The sequence below is a fragment of the Anguilla rostrata genome, chromosome 16 (genome assembly GCF_018555375.3).
Source record: "Anguilla rostrata isolate EN2019 chromosome 16, ASM1855537v3, whole genome shotgun sequence".
In the NCBI taxonomy this organism is placed as follows: Eukaryota; Metazoa; Chordata; class Actinopteri; order Anguilliformes; family Anguillidae; genus Anguilla; species Anguilla rostrata.
Genome location: NC_057948.1, coordinates 31,204,704 through 31,226,524, shown reverse-complemented (window position 1 = coordinate 31,226,524; position 21,821 = coordinate 31,204,704). Strand labels below are relative to the sequence as shown.

At 44.6% G+C, this 21,821-nt stretch overlaps 1 protein-coding gene across 1 annotated transcript in view; it reads right to left on the bottom strand.

The window, feature by feature from the left end:
• LOC135241711 (ankyrin repeat domain-containing protein SOWAHC) overlaps positions 1-21,821 on the bottom strand; it is a 144,124-nt gene that overhangs the window by 102,491 nt on the left and 19,812 nt on the right. The window contains exons 3-4 of the mRNA XM_064312315.1: positions 19,926-20,177; positions 2,131-2,316 (exon numbers count right to left, since the gene is read on the bottom strand). Coding sequence (XP_064168385.1) covers positions 2,131-2,316; positions 19,926-20,177 — 438 coding nt within the window. The remainder of the gene's footprint in view (positions 1-2,130; positions 2,317-19,925; positions 20,178-21,821) is intronic.

Below are 21,821 nucleotides of genomic sequence, written 5' to 3'. Positions count from 1 at the left end.
AACCGAAGGTCGTGATCTCCCCGCTCAGACACAACAACAGCAGCAGGGCAGGTTGTCCCCTGAAAGCCACATAATAGGCCCAAGAGCTTCTTCATAACATCTCATCACGGATAATGACCGCTCTGCGTTTACACTGCTTGCATCAAACGGCCAACCGGTGTTTATCCTGGTGTACACACACTTTCTTCCAAAAAAGTGATTTCGCTGCAGCTGAGTGTGTCTCATCGAGGGCCTCCAGCTGCAGCCAGGTCAGCCGGCAGGGGTACAGATGTGTTGCAATATTTAGAGGCAGCATCTGGCTCACGATTCAATACTGATCCAGGTGTGAAGAGGTGTGAAGGAGTGCACCTCACCCCTAATGAGTGAAGAACACTGTGAAGTACACTCGTCTCGACGGACCAGTCATACCAATGGTTTCCCCCAGACGCCTCTACCAAAAAACCCTGTGACTGAAGCCCACCCTGGCCTGGTGCGGCTGTCTGTGGCCTGCTCGGGGTGACGGTAAATCAGGGTGCTTTATGGTGTGTGACATCACCTTTTACAGGCTACATAACCTGCCATACAGGAGACGCGTCAGAGAAAAAAAAATGTTTCAAACTGTTTCAAACGGCTCCTCTGACTCCTATTGGGTGCCCCCCCCCCACCCTCCCTAATACAAATCACACGGGATTAACATGACCAGTGGTCCTCACTGCTCTTTACTGTTCTTACTAAAATAACTTTAATCACTTTTTGGAACTCCGTGACCTTCCAGACTCTAACTAGCAAATCTGTAATCTTTCCATTTCTCCCATTCCCCTTATTTTTTATTTTTAAAGAAAGAGGGTTTCTTTCTTTTCTTTTTTTTTGGAATAGGGGCCACTCAGCCAGTCTTTTTCGAACTGGACCCAACACATATCTAATAGAATCTGACTGATTCAATAGGTTGTCTGCATGCTTTCAAGGAAACTCCACTTAAACATACAGGCTGGTGGCCTTCTTGTCCCCAGAAGGCGAAAAAAACATTTGACATATTTAATTGAAAACACCCATCGTGTTCTCCTTGTCTTGCCATCTTCAGGGCGAAAGACAATTTATTAGGCAGCAGAAAAGTCAGGTGTCAGCGAACTTACTGGCATAACTGAACAAACGTCACTTAGGAATTTAATAATGGAAGAAAAACAGCAAAACAACTTCTATTTTGGATTATTTTCCACAAACCAAACAAAAGCTGTGTTAGCATCAATAAAATGATAGTTATGCTTGGCAGTCATGGTGCTCTTGTTTTTGCAAGCTGTATAATTAAGCCACTTGACAATTTCGTACCTGTGAAATAAGTTTTATTCTTTGGTTTACTTGTTAATTGGATGCTGCTTTCTCCCGTCTGAGGGCTACTGGTATAGGTGGGAATATACAAACACTATAATTTAGTATAAAATTCTATCACATATGCTCAGACACATCTATATGTATTTATGAACTTCTGTATTTCATTATTATATGGGAGTTGGCTAAATGTGTAAAAACGGAACATCAAAATTGTAGGCATATAATTCATCCATCTGAAATGGAAAATGTTTCTGAAACTGCAAACTGAAATCTTATTTTCCAACAAAAAAAAAAGTGAATGTAAAAAAAGAATGACCTAACAATGCTTTGTCATAAATGATGAAGCTGTGACTAAACTCAATAAAAGAAAAAACCGTGTGTCAGTGAGGGACATGTGGGACTCATCTCACAAAATTTTTGCAACTTAAGACCTGTAAACAGTGACCTTTTCCCCCCAGGAAGCCCTACACTCAGACTTATCACTTGCTAATGATATGTCATCACTGGCTTTGATGGCCGAGCTCTTTAATCACGCGCTCCCAGACAAACCAAGACAAGTGTGCTCCCTGAAACCGAAGGGCTGGTCCCTGTAAACCACACTGTCCTGGTTTACAGGCACACTTGTGGAGGGCTTGGTCCCTTTTTGACCACACTTTCTTGGTTTAGAGGCACACTTGTGGGGGGGGGGGCTTGGTATATATCTCAGCGTAAGGGTTTCATAATTGAAAATACGTGAATATGGAAAACATGTGAATAAATCCAGTTTATAAGTTGTTTCGGTGCGAGGTCTATGTCCAGAGTACAGAATACGCGCACACCCACCTTCCCAGAGTTGGCGGGTTCGCTGGACAGCGAGATGCTGTCACTCCTCAGTGACTGCAGGTCACAGCGGGCGGGGTCACCTCCATTAGCCTGGCTGCTGCTGCTGCTGGCATTCGCAGACGCTGCACCCTCCGGCTGGACAGTGTCCCCATCGCCTCCCGGCTGGTTCGCCGCTGCCCGCCGCCCCTGCCAACACGCCAACCCACGCGATGCAAATTCACCAAAACGTACAGTCGCACGCTCAACGGAGCACGCTCCCAATCAGAATCTATAAAATTAGGCCAAAATGCTAATTCCTCATGCATTCATTTGGCTTTTCTTTTACTTGAATAATGACCATGTTGTGGAGTAGTCAAGAGAATAATAATGGGTTCTGTACCATTTCTCAGATGTCCTCATCGGATATTCAAATACGGCATCAGGAACTGCGTGTAAAAGAACTAAGCATTGACAAATTATTTAACTGTACTTGTGGTTAAATAATGGTTTCTTGGTTGTACAAAAATTTCTTATGTGCATTACTTAAATCCATCCAACACAAAGAACAAAAGATATAATGTATCCTATAAAGGCAACGAGAACACAGAAATAGTGCATTCTGCTAAGCTCACCACCTAAAAAAATCTCATGTACTTCTGTAAATATACACAGTAAAACACAAAACGCACACACGCACAACCCCCACATCCACACAACACGAAGCCAGCAGCATCGCTTTCAATAAGAGCGCTGTCTTTCAAATTGCTTTGGTGTCCCGCAACATTACCATATGAGAGGGTATTTACAACTCTACAAAATTTCTATCTGTTTCCATGAAAGTTATGTCCATCGCTATGATGGTACAAAATGAAAAGCCTGCCTTACTTGTTGCGTGCAATTAGGCCTCAGCACAAGACAGAGGAGGCAGTTTAACATTTCATAGGGCTATAATTATTCCTTAACTGTTAGAAACTGCTGTCCCCTAGGAGCTAATTACTGAAAAGCGCTCATCACACACAAGATATATACAAACAAATCCTTCAAGCACAAAGTAAATGTTTAAACATTAAAAGAGACGAACACAGGAAGCCATACCAATCAGTTTGGTTCAGCTAATTACTAATAAGAACTGCAGCCCCGTTGTGTTAGATAATTATGACACCGAATCACACCTCTAGAAGAAGGGCCCCTGGCTGACTGTAATGTGGATCTAATAATCAGTGTAAAAGTAATCAAGCAAAAATGCATATAGGCTGCTACGGACCTGCGCAACACAACAGGCTTATTAATGGCACGAGAGGACAGCAGCTTCTCAGAACACAGGGACCAGTACGGGGGGGGGGGGTTCTCGATCCACCCCCCCTCGAAAATTACCACTCTGCTTCTGCAGTGCTCCGCAAATTCTCATTTCTGAGGAATTCCGATCCACTTTCTCCCAGACAAGAGCGCCGGGGGGGGGGGGGGGTGCTTTTGCCAAACTAGCCGCCGATTCCAGGGCCAACTTTGCTGCGTGTTCTTTCTCTGTGCTCACAATTGTTTTGGGAGCTAAGAGCTAATTACCGAACAAATTGCTGTAGTTTTTTTCCCCACTTTGGAAAAGGGGTCGTCCAGATGTCTCGCCAACCTGAGAGGTGTCTTAAAAATTCCTGTCATATTAGGGGAGGGTTAAAAAGAGGGGGGCAAACATGCCAGCGACCACTCATCACCAGTGACCGGGGCACGGGCTGCAGCCTTTGTGTGTGTACTGTCACTGAGAACATGTTGCCCTAGTGTTTCGTTAGCCGAGTAGCAAACATCACCATCCAATTTAGGCAAATTTGCATTTTCTCTCGCGCAGAGCATTCTCAACCCCCCCCCCTCCTGATGCAATCCAGCACACGGATTGCCTCTGAGACACATTATAGGATGCACAGACAACACATGTTCTAGCCGGTTACGTCGACCGGAGATGAGGGCGAAGGATAAGTTTGCCTCGCTCTTCCAATAAGGGTGATAATCCGACAGCAGATCTTCAAAGAATGATCACAAACTATGGATTTCCTCAATTATAAATAAACTGCAGAGGTACATACATAATATAACCACTGTAGCTTCTGAAAGAGCTACTCTTGAAGCTCTCAGAAGAGGTATTCAGCTGAGATCCCTACTCCCCAACTCAAGCATAAGCACATCACTGGAAATGCTTTGCAGTAATCAACACTGAAACGCCAGAGGAAAAAAATATACAATCCGCACATCTGATGATGATTTTCTATGCTTCTGTATTTATCACCAAATAAATAATCAGATATAATTGCCTGTGTTCTGCACACAAAGAGGACAGCTTAGCAACAGTGCAGTTAAGAGTACATTAACTTCAGTCTGTTTCCACTGTAAAATCTACATTGCATCAGCCTGGCTTACGACTGTCACAAGAATTCAACACACATAAATATATGTGAACGCAATAACAGTTATGTCAATTTGGTTTCAATATGTGTCTGGAAGAGAAATAAAGCAGCATAAATCCTATTTGGGAGAGAAGGGCATATATGGAAACTTACCAAAGAGGGCTAATACTCCTAATAGGATGTTCCAGTCTAAATGGGAGCTTGTGTTAATACCAAGATTTCCATTCATGCTGGAAATTGTAGTTTTAAATTAGTTTAATGCTTTAGATTTTTAATAATAATAATAATAAAAAACCTTAAAATAAAATTTGGAAGAAAAAAAAAACCTTCACAGCAACACAAAACTGCCAACGAATTGAGCTTTAGCTTTCTATTGTCAGCCAATTACTATGCAATCTCTTTCTTATGACTGAATAGCTCACTGTTAGCAAATAATGAAAAGGCAATTATGGCAAAGCTGTGTTCATATTACCCTCTTCATTTTATGCAGCCTGTAATTATTGTCAATCCTAGAGGCTTACTGTACCATGTAAGAAGCACCAGGGAAGAAAATGGAGTGGGCTGGTGCATGGAAAATTGCAAATGTCACAGCTACCTTTTTATCAGCACTGCTAGACCTTTACACACACACACACACACACACACACACACGCAAGCAAACACACACACACGCGCACGCACACAAGCAAGCAAATACACACACACACATACTCACACACACGCGCATGCACACACACATGTGGAAAACAAACACACATGCATAAAAACATGCATGCACATAAGTAGGCAGGTAAACATACACACATTCCCTCTTCTTCATAGACACACACACACACAAACTCAGAGACAGAGAGAGAGAGAGAGGGCGAGAGAGACATACACACAAACATACATTTATGTATAAACACACAGACAAAAATGTGTGTTTTGCAAATTTTTTTACCTCAAGCTGTTGCAGAGAGAAAAGCATAGCACTGGAGGCTAAAATATAGCATACTGTATGCTGCTTTTGTTCCTTTTTTTAAAAAAAACAGTAATTCCCTGAAGACCCAGCGTTTTTTTTCCCCCCACAGTGTGTCTATCCAGAAACAAAGCCATGGATATATTCATTTTTCCATGTCTCTCATTAACTGTCTCCATGCTGTTCAGTAATGGGGAGTGGCACATAAATGATCCAGTTTATGTGTTTTGATCTGCCGCGCTGAGAGGAAGTGTGTCACATATGGACATCCCTTTCCCGGGATGAAAAGGAGGAAGAAAAAAAAACGGGAAAGAAAAGGACTGTGACATGCATGGCAAGTGGCCCGTGGTGTTATTATTTTAATGGGTGCCGCTGACCCTTAAAAACACATTTCGCCGACGTCTCCCCCAACGCCAACAGCAGAAGTACATCATTAAGAGTCGCACATCAATAAAGGTGACGCCTCGAAAAAAGAAGAGTTGCTCGAGTGGCGCTCTGCGGAGGGAGAGAAGAAGGGAGAAGAAAGAGGAGTGCCTTTTGTCAATACGCTCACATACATCCGTGACAAATCAAACGGAATAAACAATGTCATGATTCTGCAATACCTCGACAGCCAAGAAGCAAATTTACAAACGCGGCTCTGACAAGTGAGGATTCAAGGTCAGGCTTGAAAGCCCGTAAAAAACCTCACTCCCTAACGCAGCTCACCAAATTCGAGTGGACGCGCACGCACCCGCCACGCACATTCAGAACAATTTCTTGAAAGTTTTTCCAGAAGCTGCTACTCCTGTGTTTAACAAGATTCATGCGAGGGCACATGAAGAGAAGGATAGTGTTTTTTTTTTTTTTTTTTAAAGAAACAAGCCAAAAAAAAAAAGAGAAACCGGTGAATTGGCTTTTCAAATGCATACTGAAGGCTGTCAGCGCCATACTCTTCTTCTAACACAATAACATTCCCCAGCAGGTTCAACTCAAAAGGAAGAAGAGCAACATCAAATCAGGATCCGGGAGAGAGAAAAAAAAAAGAAGGCCTTTCAACATTCAAACCACTTTAAGTTCTACCGAGCAGACACAATCGCAAAAAAAACAACAACTACTTTATTTATGTGTCCAATTTATATATTTATTTACTTACCCGCGCAATGAAAAAAGCAAACGTACAGCACAGTCATTACAGCTCACTCCACTGTCAGCTTGGCAGACGGTATTACACCAGTACGCTGTGACTTCAGACGTGCTACGAAAGTCATCGCTCTTTTCATCGTCTGACCATGTGGCAATTAGACGTAGTTATCACAGTGCCGGGCGTATAAACAAACCAAAGATGCCAATTACCTCGGTGGAGAAAGCACAATTCATTTCCAAGCCCTATATTATGCACTTTGCGGATAAAAAAAACACACAGTAGGTTTTATTTTTTTTTCTTTCAGAGGCAAAGTGAATAATTATTGTCACAGATAACATTGACATATATTATATATGTCATTGATATCTGTGACAATAATGATTTACTTTACCTCTGAAAGAAAAAATAAATAAAACCTACTGTGTTTCAATCTACAAATAAACGTGTGAATCTATAAATATATCATACATATATATATATATATACATACACACACACACTCACATCTATATACATATGTATATACATACACACACATACTATATATATATATATAATATATATATATATATATATATACATACATATACATACAGTATTGCACTTAAGGGAAAAAGGAGAGAACTGTGTGTATATCTGTGTATAGCCTCCATAGAGAAATACTTTTGCTGTCATTATCATAAGACATTTGAGTGAGCAGCTCTGGCCAAATTCAGGTTGAAGCTTGAGCTCCACCAAAATTCATATTCATCACGTTGATGCTCTGAGTGGGTCTGAATATAGCCTGTACACAACATGACAAATAAAACCGCCCGGTTTTCTACCGTTCTTTAAATCCTTGGTGTAATAAATAACCACATTCAATTATAGCAGGTAAAGTGGGCCATATAATTTTATTTTAAACGTATACAACCTTTTAAAAAATATACTGTATGTATGGCAGCTTCAGTATCCCGGAAGACAGTAGGATAAATAAACACAGTAGCTTGCAAAAACACTTTGGTTATCAATCCCATCTTTCCCTTATTTCCTTTGATTAGGAGGCAGGGCTCGGATAGCCTCGCTTGTTTAAAGTCATACAAAGCCGCATGAATAAAACTATCAAGCGCTCCCAACAGTAATCACAGCCCAGAGACAGAGGAGCCAGCCCGCCCTTGGCTATGGAGATAGGACCCTCCCATTAATCCTGAAGCAGTGAATGAGACTCTCTTAAAGAAATGTGATATCTGAAGGACATCGCTGAGCGAGACACTTCAGTGTGGCTAATTACAATGCTAAAAGTTTCTACATCATAATCTATCACCAGCGAAAAATACAAAGCAGGCGGTTTAACCGAAGGCCCAGAAAAGAGATGGCTTCAGTGAAATTCAAATGACATCTTCCTTTATGATTCATTTTTCCAATTCACTCAACAATGTGGATGAAAAAAAAATGAAGAACTCCTTCAATCGTAATGCTGTTACTGATGTCAGTGGGGGGGAAAAAAGATTGCAATCACCAATATTTAAAAAAAATTTAATATGGAAACACCAAAAGAAATACTTTTCATCCATGTGGCTGGACTATACTATGAGTATTTGCAGTGTGTTTGCTATTGTTCCTATCAATGTTATACAAGTAGGTCTACTGTCAATATAGTTCTTGTTGCAGCCTACTGTCAATACAATTCTGTAGCAAACATCATAAAATTGGTCCGCCATTAGTACTCTTTGTTTGCTGTGTTTTGAAAGACACGCGTTTATTTTCAGACGTGGCGGCGGCTGCTGAGTCAGGAAATCCTGTTTTATTTGGAAAGCGAAAGCTCATTACGCCACACTTCCACTTTTAATACCGAAGCGAGAGCCGGCCCGTGATTTATTGAGAAATTGTCCATGCAAACTGATGCATCCCACAGGCATACTAATAAACTCCGTGACATAATAACGCGTTCGAGCGCACCAGCGGGACGTTCCAAAGATAACACGGCGCAACAGCCAGAGCAGCGGGACACTTCCCTAGCGCCGTTTAGATCCAAAACGGCCACTAATCATGGGTTCGGCTGGAAAAACCGAAGCAGGAGGAAGCTCGCCGTTTTAAAACCGGAGACCCTAAAGTACAGCTGCCCATCTCTCAGGAATTCATAAACTACCCGCCAGGGAAACGAAAGTCCAAATATACGCTATGTGTGCAGAGAAAGCGGAGTCATAGGAAAGGAGCACAGAGCCGATATCACACATTACAGTCACCCAGTACAGAGCTACGCTCTCTTTCTGGTGATTAAACTCGCGTAGTTACAGAACCAAGCAGTCGCGCTGACACGAATGCGCTCAGCCTGCATTGCACCGCTGAGTCTTTTCAGATAATGAGGTGGGTTTAATTGGTATCGTTAGCGTAATCTCCAGGGCCGGTTGGACAACACGCTGTAAACACCCACTGATAACACTACAGAAATCACCACGACGCCCGGGAGGTCAGGAACACTTTTCAGAGATGATGCTCCAGCTTGCAGAACATGAAAACACTGTTTCAGGTTCAGGAAGGTTAAAGGCAACACAATAGCTCGGTTCCAGGGAAAGCTACTGAAAATGAGCAGCTATGCCACAACAAAGAAAATGGTAAACGTGTCATTATAAAATAATTGGACCTCTATGAACCTACATTTTATTTATTTATATATTTATTGTTATTATTATTATTATTATTTACATCTATTCCAATTTGAATTAAATAAATGATATAACAAGCATGTCCATCATCTAACAACAAATTATTAGAAATGTGCATACAATTTTAAATTCAGTTAAGGTTTTATTTAAGGCTTCAGTTTGCACAATAAGATAATAATTACTATCTAAAATCAATTACCAGTGCCAGGCATGTAGGCTACATGTAAGCATTTGTAATTACCATCATTTTCATCACAACCATAAATAATGAGTCAGCAATGAGGACAAAATCATGGCATGACATCTACTAGACTAGAGTATTACAACCAGTCATTAAAAACGTGTTGTTCCAAAGCCAGGAGAGAGCTGAGGTGTAAATGCATAACTTCCTGACGCGAAAGCTGAAGTAATGATACGTCACCTGTCAATGCAATCTGAGGCTTTTCTCTGAAGGTCCTGTGGTGCTGCCACACCTCCTCCTAATTACACACACCCATCCAGCCTGCTCTTTCAGTCCTGGCTCTGCCTCTACACTGAGCTCAACCACCCTCTGAGCTCTACGGCTCCATTCATCCTTCAACTAGAGCACTGCCACACATAGCAAAACCCCCACCAGCACGATCACAACTGTGCCTGAATTAAATGCTAAAGAGCAGCGTGTGAGGCTGGGGAGGGGGCTGGGGGTGGGTGGGGGGGGTGCATTAGTGCTCTAATATTTTAGGCTGCGCCTACCGAGGAGGTTACACCAGCCCCCACAGCACCTGACGGTGCAGGCATCGCCGTTCTCTAGGATGAAGGGGTAAAACCAAAGGGGGCGGGGGGGTGGGGGGTCGCTGAGGGCAGGGCAGAAATATACCAGCGGCAGGTGGACGGTGTTGATGGTACAGGGAGAGGGACCCCCCCCTCGTCCCCCCCCGTCCCCAGCCATCAGGCAGGCCGTGTCCATCCACAGCCCGGGCCAGGTGGGGTCCACAGGCCCACACTTAGGTTACTGCGCCCAAATTCCAGCGGGGGGAGCTGGTGTGTGTCAAAGCCCCCCCTCCACACTCCCCCCCAGTCCTGCGCAGGCCCTCTCTGCAGCTGTCCCGTCTCCCCCCCCCGCCCCCCCCCCGACCGCTTCTCATGACTCAGCTCTGAGACTGAAAGCGATCGGGGTGCTAAGCTGCACCGCATCACCGTCACCCTGTTCCTCACCACCACCATCATCATCATCATCATCGTCACTGCATTCCCCTCTGCCAAGAGATGCACAAAATGGAACCTCAGGCTCTAAACAAAATGTCAAACCGAGCGCAGGTTTGTGACGGTGACGCCCTTCTGCCTTCCACTGCTCTAAATGAAGGCCCAGTCACCTGGACGCCAGATTCAGTGGCATTGGAGTTCCCCAATTCCACCCCTTCAATATTCTAATAAAACCAGAACAAAAAAAAAAAAAACAAAAAAAAAATCAAAGAACTTCCTGGCTGCTTATAGCGCAGCTTCTGAGAACAAATCCTATTTTTGGGTTTTAACAAAAAACAGCCTCGGCCTAAACCGGGCAGTCAGATGTTGCGATAATCAAAAAGGACACGGCCAGCTCCGACTTCTGAAGGTTTCCTTTCTGATGACATCATCGCTGGCAGACACCAACAAGGACATGTGATTGACAGGTTACACCTATTAAACCTTGCCTGCAAACACACCCACTCCTCCGGTCATTTCGCTAACCGCCAGTGTTCCCACCTCTGTTTGCCCATTCATGCCACCCAGACAGAACATAAGAAAAACACAGTGAAGTAAAGAACAGGCCATCTTTGACTCGGTTTCCTATAATTTACATATAAAGTATTCCAATTTTGTCTGTGTTTACCCCACCGTTCTCTCAAAATGGAAGACAACCTAATCGGCATTTTAACTTCATTTTAACTATATTCTATTTATTTTATTTTATTCTGTATTAATTACAAAGTGAAAGGTCTGTACTATTACAAAGTAAGGAAACTTACCTGGAAGTAAAAAAGTGTTACAGAAAGTGATGGCGCTCGGCAGTGCTTGCCCTCTGCACTCCGTTAATGAACTCATTATACTTTCGGGAGGCTCGTGTTTGCCTTCTCGAGAAAACGTTTACAGAGGAGGGCCCGAATGAGATGCACTGTTTGCACTGCAATCAGATCCGAATTGGAAAGCGAGCACCGGCAGGGCCCCGGGCCCCGGGAGCTATTTATTCCCCACGTCCCCGACCCTCTCTGTCACGGGCTCGCCCCTCTTCTCCTGCATAATAGCCCAAAATAAAGACCACACTCAAATCCTGCTAAAGGCGAGGGAGGGAGACTAATAAAGATATAAATGAGTGTATATATATATATATATATATATATATATACATACACACACGCTGTACCCTCCCATAATCTGGGGACGACGTCATGGCGGGGCTACACCGGGCACCACAAAAAAAGAAAGAAAAAAAAACGAAGAGGGAATAAAGATATTTCACCGTCAGCGAATATTATAATATCCGCCATTACCATCCCCCGTGACATTTTTGGACACAAGCACAGGCCTTTTTTTTTCTTGAATAAGAACCATTATACTGGTAATCAGCTCCCACTCGACTGCTTTTGTGCGGCACGACGTAGGAAAATGACAGCGGAATTTGTAATGATCCATTTAAATACGCTTATCTGACAATTTGCGCCGTTGAAGTCGGCGACGGGGCGGCTTGTAATTTGCGGACCCCTCGGCCGCGTTGAGAGGGCCCCGTTATCAGAAGCCCGTCCGTCGCGTCGAAAAAAGCGTCTCCCCGGCTGCTCGAAGGAGCCGTTTTATTTTTCAGGTGAGCGCTATTACATCTGCAATACAGATGCTGATCCCCCACAGACTCAATCATTTAAAAAAAAAAAAAATTATCAAAACAAAAAAAAAGCAAGCAACAGTTGCAATGTTGATTTTTGCAAGCCTGTCCTATTTTAAAAACATTAGTTTCTTAAGCAGCATCTTCTGGCCTCTATGTAAAGACTCATCGGGACGGGCAGTCCAGGTATTTTTTTTATAGGGGCATATTTCAGCAGCCAAGACGGATCATTAATGTTAAGGCTACGTGACATATTTTATGTTTATTCTTCATTAAGTAGTTGGGAAACATAATTTCAATAAAATATCCATAAAAAACAAAAGTGCCAAGGGGCGGATTAGGCAGTACACGATTCTGGTTTTAAACGCACCCTGAGCTGTCCTTCAGAACTCATTACTGGGGTGTTAATAACCACGATCATCGCCGGAGCCTGTTATTAAAGCTGCCCCTCGATGGATCCCAGAGATGCACATTTTACGAGAAGGGATAAACTCCGCCGATGCTGGAGGACTTAAGATGGTAAATTAAAGAAAGTGTTAAGGACACCGAGTTGGTGCGCAGTCAGCGAAGATGGAGGATCCCCCCAATACATCATCCCAAGGGCCTGGCATCTGACCCTTCAGTGGCACTACCCCTCTACCCTGTGAGCGTCAACTTCATTACTCAGCGTAGCAAACTCCAGGCCTCTGATGGCAAATCAAAGGGCACTGAGGTCTGGAATAAATTATGACCACAAGATGACTAAGGAAGGCATCCGAATGTACAGCCAAGCGAGGTTTTCTACTTCGCCAGGAGAAACAGAACAGGTGCTCAACTGGACAGGAATTAACTGGATGGCAACCAAAGGAGTTTCCCACACATTCATTTTTGCACACAAGTACAAAAAAATAATATCCACAGGTGAATAAACAAAATAGAGTAAATAGTACACAACCAGAAAAACTGGATATGGATATCAAATTATGTATTTTAGAGTTTGAAGTATTATTTCGGTACCAGAAGGGGCATTAAGCAGGTCACTTCTATTAATATAAAAATAAAGACATTATGAAGTAGCCATGTTCACTTTTTTGTATTTATTTCATTTAGCTGCTTATTAAATCAGTGACATGGGATGAACGTCTGATGAACCACGTGAACCAGAAAGAAAATCCATTTGTAGCTGACTGGTGGCGGGTTTGTTAAAGCAAATGCGCGGCCCCCCCGCACAAATCGAGCCACGCCCGATCTGACAATTAGCGCCGATAATTAGCATCGGGGAGGAGCGCCTGATACAGGAAGTGACATCAGCCGCCGACACTTCCGGGAACGCCGAGCGCGGCGCACGCCGTCGAAATTAACGGCGCGGGGAACTCGAGCGCTAATCAAGACCAGGCCGCCGCCGCCGCGCAGGAGCCGCGAGGAATCGCCCGCGCCCCTTGGAACGGTCCGGTCCCGGATTAGCATCCCCCCCCCCCCCCCATTTCCTGTGCGGGAAGGAAGCGGCCCGTTCCCTCCTCCACACACACCCGAGCCCTGCCAAACGCTAAGCACTGTAAATTGTATATCAGACACTAATGCGCTCGCTTAATCCTATTTGCATTCATATTAGTTCCCCGGCATCTTCATTCCGAAGATGCGCTTATTTTGTATGCTTCCGAGGGTTAAAATAACTTTCATGCATGATATCGGTATCTTCATAATTCCCATCTATAAACCCAATTTCTTTTAAATACGCTTCCGTCGAGCAGGTAAAAGGTACTCAGGGAAAGTTATTTGAGAGCGGTACAGATCAGTAAACATGTACACTCTATGGCGGGTAATGGGCTCTATCGCCGATGCACTGCTGAGAGAATTAAATTCTCCTGCAGGCTTCCCCAGCCGAGCTCCTGAGGCTTAAATCCGCGCTGACTGATTTGTAAATCTTCCCCTTAAACAGCTTTGTGCCTCTGTGCGCGCTCTCTGTGGGAAGAAGGGGAAGGTGCCTCGACCCATTTGCACATTAATAAACCTCGAGGACATTTATTAAACCGCAAAAAAAAAAAAACGGCAGATGCATTATTTACATTTACGGCGCCAGAAAATAGATTCCGCGCCAGATTTCACCAGAGGGTAAGGGCACGTGACGCACCATTTTGTCTCACAAATTTTAAGCCTGATTATAATATGACAATTACCAATACAATTTTAGATAGAAATAGCTTAAGTAGCAGTACTAGAATTAGCAGTAGTACGAAGAATATTTTGTATTTACATACTGTTCCCTCAGTATTTAGCAACTATATAAAAAAAAGTTAAAGGTCATCATGTTGCAATAATTGTCATACGGGGACCAATATAAAAACTAAACAGTTAAATATTTCTTAACAATACATCCAAGCCACTGTTTGTTTATACGTGTTGAATGGAAAACAAAATAAAAATCACCATGAAAGATTTTCAGTGTGAACATCCAAACAATATGCAAGCATTTCGACAGTATAGGTCACAGGCACAGAGTCTGGGGTCAGGCTGAAATTGTCCGTCAGCCAGACAAGCAGAACTGATCTGGATGCTAAATAATGGTTTAGATATTCAAAATTCTATATATATGCGAAAGGCTTCAGTGAGCATTGGATCTTCCCATCAGAGCGTCATTCAGCTTATACGATCCGTTATGCAGCCCCAGTGAAATGCATCTGAATTTGGACCCAGTGCAGGGGCGTTTAGTACTCTGTGGCAGATCAAAGCTCTTTGAGCGTGTGTGTGTGTGTGTGTGTGTGCGTGTGTGTGCTTGTATGTGTGCGTGCATCTGCGTGTGTGTGTATGTGTGTGTGTGAGTGTGTGTTTCTGCATGTGTGTGTGTGTGAGTGTGTTCCTGCGTGTGTGTGTGTGCGTGTGTGTGTGTGTTTGCATGTGTGCACGTGTATGTGTTTGCGTGCGTGTATGTGTGTGAGTGTGTGTGTGTGAAAGAGAGAGAGAGAGACTGGGACTTGAGAGAGAGGACAGATTCCTTGCACAACTTCACTGTAGCGCACTTATGTTCGTTATGATTTAGTGCTTTTCAGAAAAGTCGCCATTTAAGGAGTTTTTCCCACACGTGAATAGCAATACAGAATAATACACAGTTATTATAAATGAGGTCCTGTGCCTAATTAAATGGAGGTATTTACTGTACAATGAACTACAGGAATGTAAAAGGAGCACTGCAGAAGCAATATTGACTGTGGCTTCCCAATCGATCGCTGGAAACAAATTTCTCCACCTCTCAAAAGTGAACCGATATTGCATTTGGCAGAGAGATGCATAAGCATCGCTGGATGTGCAGAGCAGGAGACGCCATTCTGCAAAAGGGCTGGCAGAATCAAATAAACAGCATTTTGCTGAGGCACAAATGCAACAACATTAGCATGGTTTAGGACAGAGAGGAGCAAGGCCTTTACTGCAAACTCAAGGCAAAATTGACAGTTACACGTGAATCTACATTTTTTCAAAAAAATTTCAAATATGAGTTGAGCATGATATTAAAGAAGGTTACATGATAATCAGTGCATTATTATTAAATGCAACAGCTGTTGTAGTTGGACAAAAATGTAATTATTGGAATCCGGTTACTTGCACTGACATATCACCCAGGCCTATGCTAATGTGAAAATGATATATTAGCAGCACTAGAAACAATTATCAAGACGATGCAGCTTTAATACATGTCTTTCTTCTGCAACGTCCCAGCTTATATTAGCACTGCAATTTCCGCTGATTAGATTTCCATTAGAAAGGCCTCTTTTGTTCCCGTGAAACGTGGGCCTTTACAGCCGTTTAACAACAATGGAAAATAGTGAAGACCAAACAAAACGCCACAGACTGAGAGGAGGTGACACAGCAAAACCATTTTAAAAAAAGGGGAAAGTATCTGTAACTCCACGCGGAAGGACGGGAGGGCGTTGCTGTGAATCAGATCTACAACACACAGTATCAAACTCTGAGAAATACCTTCACAGATAAAAATAACCAGACGATGAACATTGCTCAAACAGCACTGCATAATCGCTGGGACTGCACGCGCTCAGAAGCACCACGCCACTCCTGCAGGCCACAGCGTAAACACCTCAGCATGACAGCCCAGAAAAACAGGCATGCCAGGGGCAGCAAAAACCAGAGGTCCTCGCCATGGAGGACCCTTGCAGCAGGAGCAGGTATGCTGATAACACAGCAACATCCTGTAGTGCCATCTTTTCCATGTTCATTTCTGAACTTAACCCAATAAAAATGGCACCCAAAACTTGATTCCAGACTTGAAAACACATGAACTCTGTTGATATGAACTGCTTTCAGGGCAACAGTTGGAGCATGTGGGGATGGACAGACAGATGCCTCATTTATGTCCTGAACTTTTTAGTCACCTATGCTCATATATGAACCTCAAGGACTGGTCTTTTATATATAGTACATAGTATAAAGGTCACATCTACACAATAGCCCACATTGCCATGTATAACAGTGGAGCTTGTGCATAGTAAACTGCCCAGGTTTGCTGTATTTGATAAACGATAGGGCAACGTAGCTAAGCAGTTTTCCACCATTCATATCTTCTATTACTACAATTTTTACTTATCAAAGTATTCCACTATTCACCCAAAACATATGATGTCAAGGTGCTGTGCAAGGGAAGAAAATGTAAGAATGTAACCACAGGAGAATCAAGCGTCCATTGCTGCTCTCAGTTCAGGACATCACATAAAGTGCTAGGGAGCATTTAAACAAGGCTTGATGAGACAAACCTATCATAGCTGCCGCTCTCTAATATGAGGGGAGTACGCGTATAAACACAATAACCGCTAACTGTAAAACTAGAACTGACAAAATGCTAATATAGGAACCCCACATGCTTGTTTATGCTGCTTTTCTATTTGATCTGTCGAGTCGCAAATGTTCAGTCTTTCATTAGAGAAAATAAATAACCTACAAGGATGAGCCTTTGCACAAAAAAAGAGAAACCTTCTGACAATGTGCCTGTGGGAAAAAGGATACAGTCCAGAGAGCGATAATGGTAACGGACAGATAAAATCCTGTGATCTGATCCCAAGGACAAAGGTCTCATAATAAATACCAGGTATCTGAATTAAAAGACAACTTTCTACATTTTTCATGCAAATGTATTTCTGTGTGCCATGAAAAATAAATGATCCCGCTGAAGGCATAGCGAGTTCAGCGCTGGTTCCCGAAGGCGTTCGGACCGCGTCACTGACCGGAGTTCAGCGCAGGGGCTGGGGGGGGGGAGGTCGGGGAGGGCGGGAGGGCCAGGGAGGGCCGGGGACAGCCGGGGAAGTGCCAGGAAAGGGCCGGGGAAGAGCCGGGGAGGACCGGGGAGGGACGGGGAGGGCCAGGGCGGGACAGAGAGGGACGGAGAGGGACGGAGAAAGCCGAGTAGGGCCAGGGAAAGCCGGGGAAGGCCGGGGACAGCCAGGGAGGGCCGGGGAGGGCCAGGCTAGGGGTAGTCTGGGGCCACACGGTGGCTCACTGTGACCAAGAAGGCGCGATTTAAAGCGCGAAAATCCCCACTAATGCTGCAGGAAGCCCAGCCATGGCGGCGAGCACCGCGACACAAGGCTTAAATCCGTCACGAGGAGCGATGGCGAAAGGCTCGGCACTGTGATTTACTCCCCGCCGCTGTGGCCTGAATGGGAGGAACATTACTGATAGAAAAATAAAATGAGATTGCTGTGTGCACGTCGGGACTTAGAGGCCCGTCCTGACTGGGGGGGGGGGGGGGGGCTGGGGGGGTGGGGGAGGTAATGTAGAGGCTATCGCATTAACCTGCCCAGGGTTCCTTTAATAGGGTCTGGGGCTTAAACTGATATATCAATTTACTTCCTCCTGGAGGACTTCAAAGCCCGGCTCATTCCTGCCGGTGGCGTCTGCCCCTCCATCAATCTGCGGGCTCAACGGGCGTCATCACCTCCGCCGTCGAGGAGGGCGGGGCCACGCCCGGCTGGCCTGGGGCCAGGAGCTATCCGCCTCGCTCCACAGGCCTGGGGCTCTGAACCAGAGTCACAGACCTGGGGCTCTGAACCACAGTCACAGACCTGGGGCTCTGAACCAGAGTCACAGACCTGGGGCTCTAAACCAGAGTCACAGACCTGGGGCTCTGAACCAGAGTCACAGACCTGGGGCTCTGAACCAGAGTCACAGACCTGGGGCTCTAAACCAGAGTCACAGACCAGGGGCTCTAAACCAGAATCACAGACCTGGGGCTCTGAACCAGAGTCACAGACCTGGGGCTCTGAACCAGAATCACAGACCTGGGGCTCTGAACCACAGTCAGGAGGCTCGGGCCCTGAACCAGTCAGGGGGCTTGGGATCTGAACCACAGTCAGTGGGATTGGGATCTGAACCACAGTCAGTGGGATTGGGATCTGAACCACAGTCAGGGGGCTCGGGCTATGAACCAGAGTCTGGGGCTCGGCCCCTGAACCGCAGTCTTGGGGCTCGAACCAGGGGCATGCAGCTCAAGGCTCTCCCAAACACGAAGCTTTAATCACTATGTGGAACAGCTATGAGGAAATAGCACCCTCCTCCTCTCTGCCCCCCCCCCCCCCAACCCCCAAACCCCTTGTCTTTACACTCCAAAACCCGTGATAACAGACACACACACAGCCAGTGTGCTGTGTGAAAGGAGTCGATACGCGGTGAACTGATTTCTTTTGACTCTTTCTGTTTGCTTAGCTATTACAGGGGGAAGCGTGAAAGACGCCTGACAGACGCACACACGGAACGGCACGCCGGTGTTCTTCATTTGCGCGTCGTCCCTGCAACCAGCGAAAAAAGCAAGAGTTTGCCTATATTTGCTCAACTCTTTGTTCCTTTAAACATATCAAAGATCCTTCCTGAGTGCAAACCCTTCAGGGCTTAAGTTATCACTTCCAATGTAGCACCTCAAAAATGAGTGATATGTGCCTCGCCAATATAAAAACAACCCTTCCCTTTCAGCGGATGCACGCTTCAAGTTAACCCGTTTCGTCAAACGATTCCCCCAAAAAAACAAAAAAAAAAAACATGACAAACCCTCAGTTTCTCAAGTGCCGGGATTCGGCATAACCCCCCGAAACAAATCCACGCTTTAGCGGCTTCACGTTCGAGTTAAAATCTTAAACGTGTTCTCTTTGGGTGTGGAAAACGTTCCACTTCAGATCTGATGTCAGCTCCTAACACGGGTCACAGAGCCAGGACTGAAGAGATGTGAGGAGCGTAGATTGCCAGCTGTATGACCGGTGCCACGATCAAGGTTTTTGTTTTTTGTTTTGTCAAGCCACCTGTAGAATACGCTCTAAATAAAGATGTATTAATAACAAGCGTATTAATAATAATGGCCAGTTGAGCCAGATAAGTATTTATATCTCCCAAGAAATTATTCATTTTTGAATTATCACGTTAGTTGATTTCATACAAACACTTCCATACAATATTCTGATTCATCTAATCAGGTTACATACATGTTTAATTACCTTTAGGAAATTATGACAAATATCACTTGCAAACATCAGAAGTAATACGCATCCCAGGGTGCATTACAGGATTAAATATACATTTGAGAGAAAGAGAATAACTGTGATGAAACAGAATTAGGTAAAGATTAGAACAAAAATCTGTCAGTAAAGCTTTGAATTTAAGGTGATCAGAGGCATCACTTAGACAGCGAATAAAGGCAGCGCATATTTTTTTTGGAAGAAAGAGGGGCCAAATGTGACTGGTGAAAACAAAAGGGTTCAGGGATGGGGGAGGGGGAAAGCCGGGCGGGGGGGGGGGGGGAGGGTGCGAGAGGGGCGCGGGGCAGATGAGAGCTATGAATACAGAGCAGGGGAGATGTGAGGGAATTTTACAGCAGGTGTAGTCTGCCGCTCACCTCATCTGCCTGTGTGATCACCACAGCCGGAACCAAGCCGCCTCTCTCGTCCTCTTCATCTCTTCTCTCTCCTCCTCCTCCTCCTCCTCTGCTGGCACGTCGGCCCGCTCCAGGGGAATGGGGGGCATTGGCTGGACGGCTGGCCTGCGCGGGACGACCCGTCTCGGCTGCGGCGGGGGCCGGGGGCGACTCCCGCAGACCCCCCGGGACCGGTGTGTCCCGGGACAGCGGGGAGGGATCCGGAGCATCGCCCTGAGAATGACAACAAAAAAACGAAATGCAGCGGTCACTGCAAGCGCACACGCCATGACAAAAACCACACACAACTTAATAAACCATTATCATTCTCGTTATTGTCATTGATATTAACCGTGTTCCTGAAGATTTACTGTCCTGTTGGTTTTCACTCCAATCCTAACAAAAGCACACCCCAATCTAAGAGCTAGAGATCTTTGTTGAGTTGGTCATTAGTAGAGTCAGGTGTGCCAAATTAGGGTTGAAATGAAAAAACCACAGGATGGTAGATCTCCACAAACAGGATTGGTCTCCAGAGCGACTTACACAACATAATTATTACCATTATTTGCTATTTACTATAAATAGATCGGTGTGTGTACCATTGTGTGCCATGCACTCACACCCATACAACTTAACATTTGCTGAAGCTTAATTGAGGAATTGTCTTAGCATGCCTGTTGGCGCTTGTTTCAGGCATTCGAAAAGCAAACAGCACCAAACACTGTCTATTAGCTTCCATGAAATGTTAAATAAATGTCACCAGCTGTAGTCACAATTAACTCAAAGGTCTGAGTGGCAGTTTAGTGTCACTATTAATACTGTAAATACTGGGGCGCTCTCATGTGTGCGAATCCTCCCAGTTTGGGTGTAAAAACAGCCTTGCGCTCCATGTACCCAGGCCCTGCTCTTTACAAAAAGTTCCCCTTCAGTCTGAGAAACGCCTCCCTCTCGTGAAAACTGCTATGAATTGACGAGAAAACGCAAACATCGTCCTTTAAATTACCCTGTGACAGGTCTTGTTCCCGTTTATGTGCTATTTGTTTTGTACATTACTCGCGATGTCTGTGGAAATTTCAGAGAGGAGCAACAAGGTAAAGTTTGACACATGGGCAGTACATGATGGCAGAGTTGTTACGAATGGCCCGTAAAATGAGTTGATGACAGATGAACACAAAACAAACATCTAGCCTTATTCAAGGGAAGCACAACTAGTCAACCCATAGAGTTTCTGCGACAATGAGTTCCTTACAACAAGAACAGGGACCGTGCTCATTGAATTAATTTGAGCATACGTAGCCACCACCTGGGAAACTGCTCAAGAAATGTCACTTTGCTCAGTCAAAGTCTGTCCTGAAAAGTCTACATCTGCATTATTTCATGTTAACCCCCCCCCCCCCCCCCACGTAGCACAAACCGAGGAGGAAGGACGGCTTTCCCCCCTCTGTTTTGGTTCTTCAAGACGGAAGAGGGCTTCACTGTTCTCTCAAAACGCTTCCATTACATGCTTATAAGCTCTCCGCTCCCTGGCACGCCCCAAATTCTCCCCTCAACAGAATTCATGCTATTGTGGGAAATAAAATAACTTGAGGTTTGAGCTACTTTGTGAATCCCAATTAGCAGATTTCCCTCTAGTGGGTAATGCCTCTTTCTGTACGAGGACAGTAATTTTACGCATGGATTTCCCCCCCTTATTCGAGAGCTTTGCGTAGGGTGTGCTGTTGTTTGATGAAACTGGAGAGTTTTAATTTGTGGTAATCCACGCTCTGTGAAAAGGTGCATTTCACACTTTGAAGAGCGTTTTCCCATCAGAAGCTTATGTTTAAATTATCAGCCGAACGCTTGTTGTCGCCTTTTTGTCACCAAACAGTTCATTCCTAA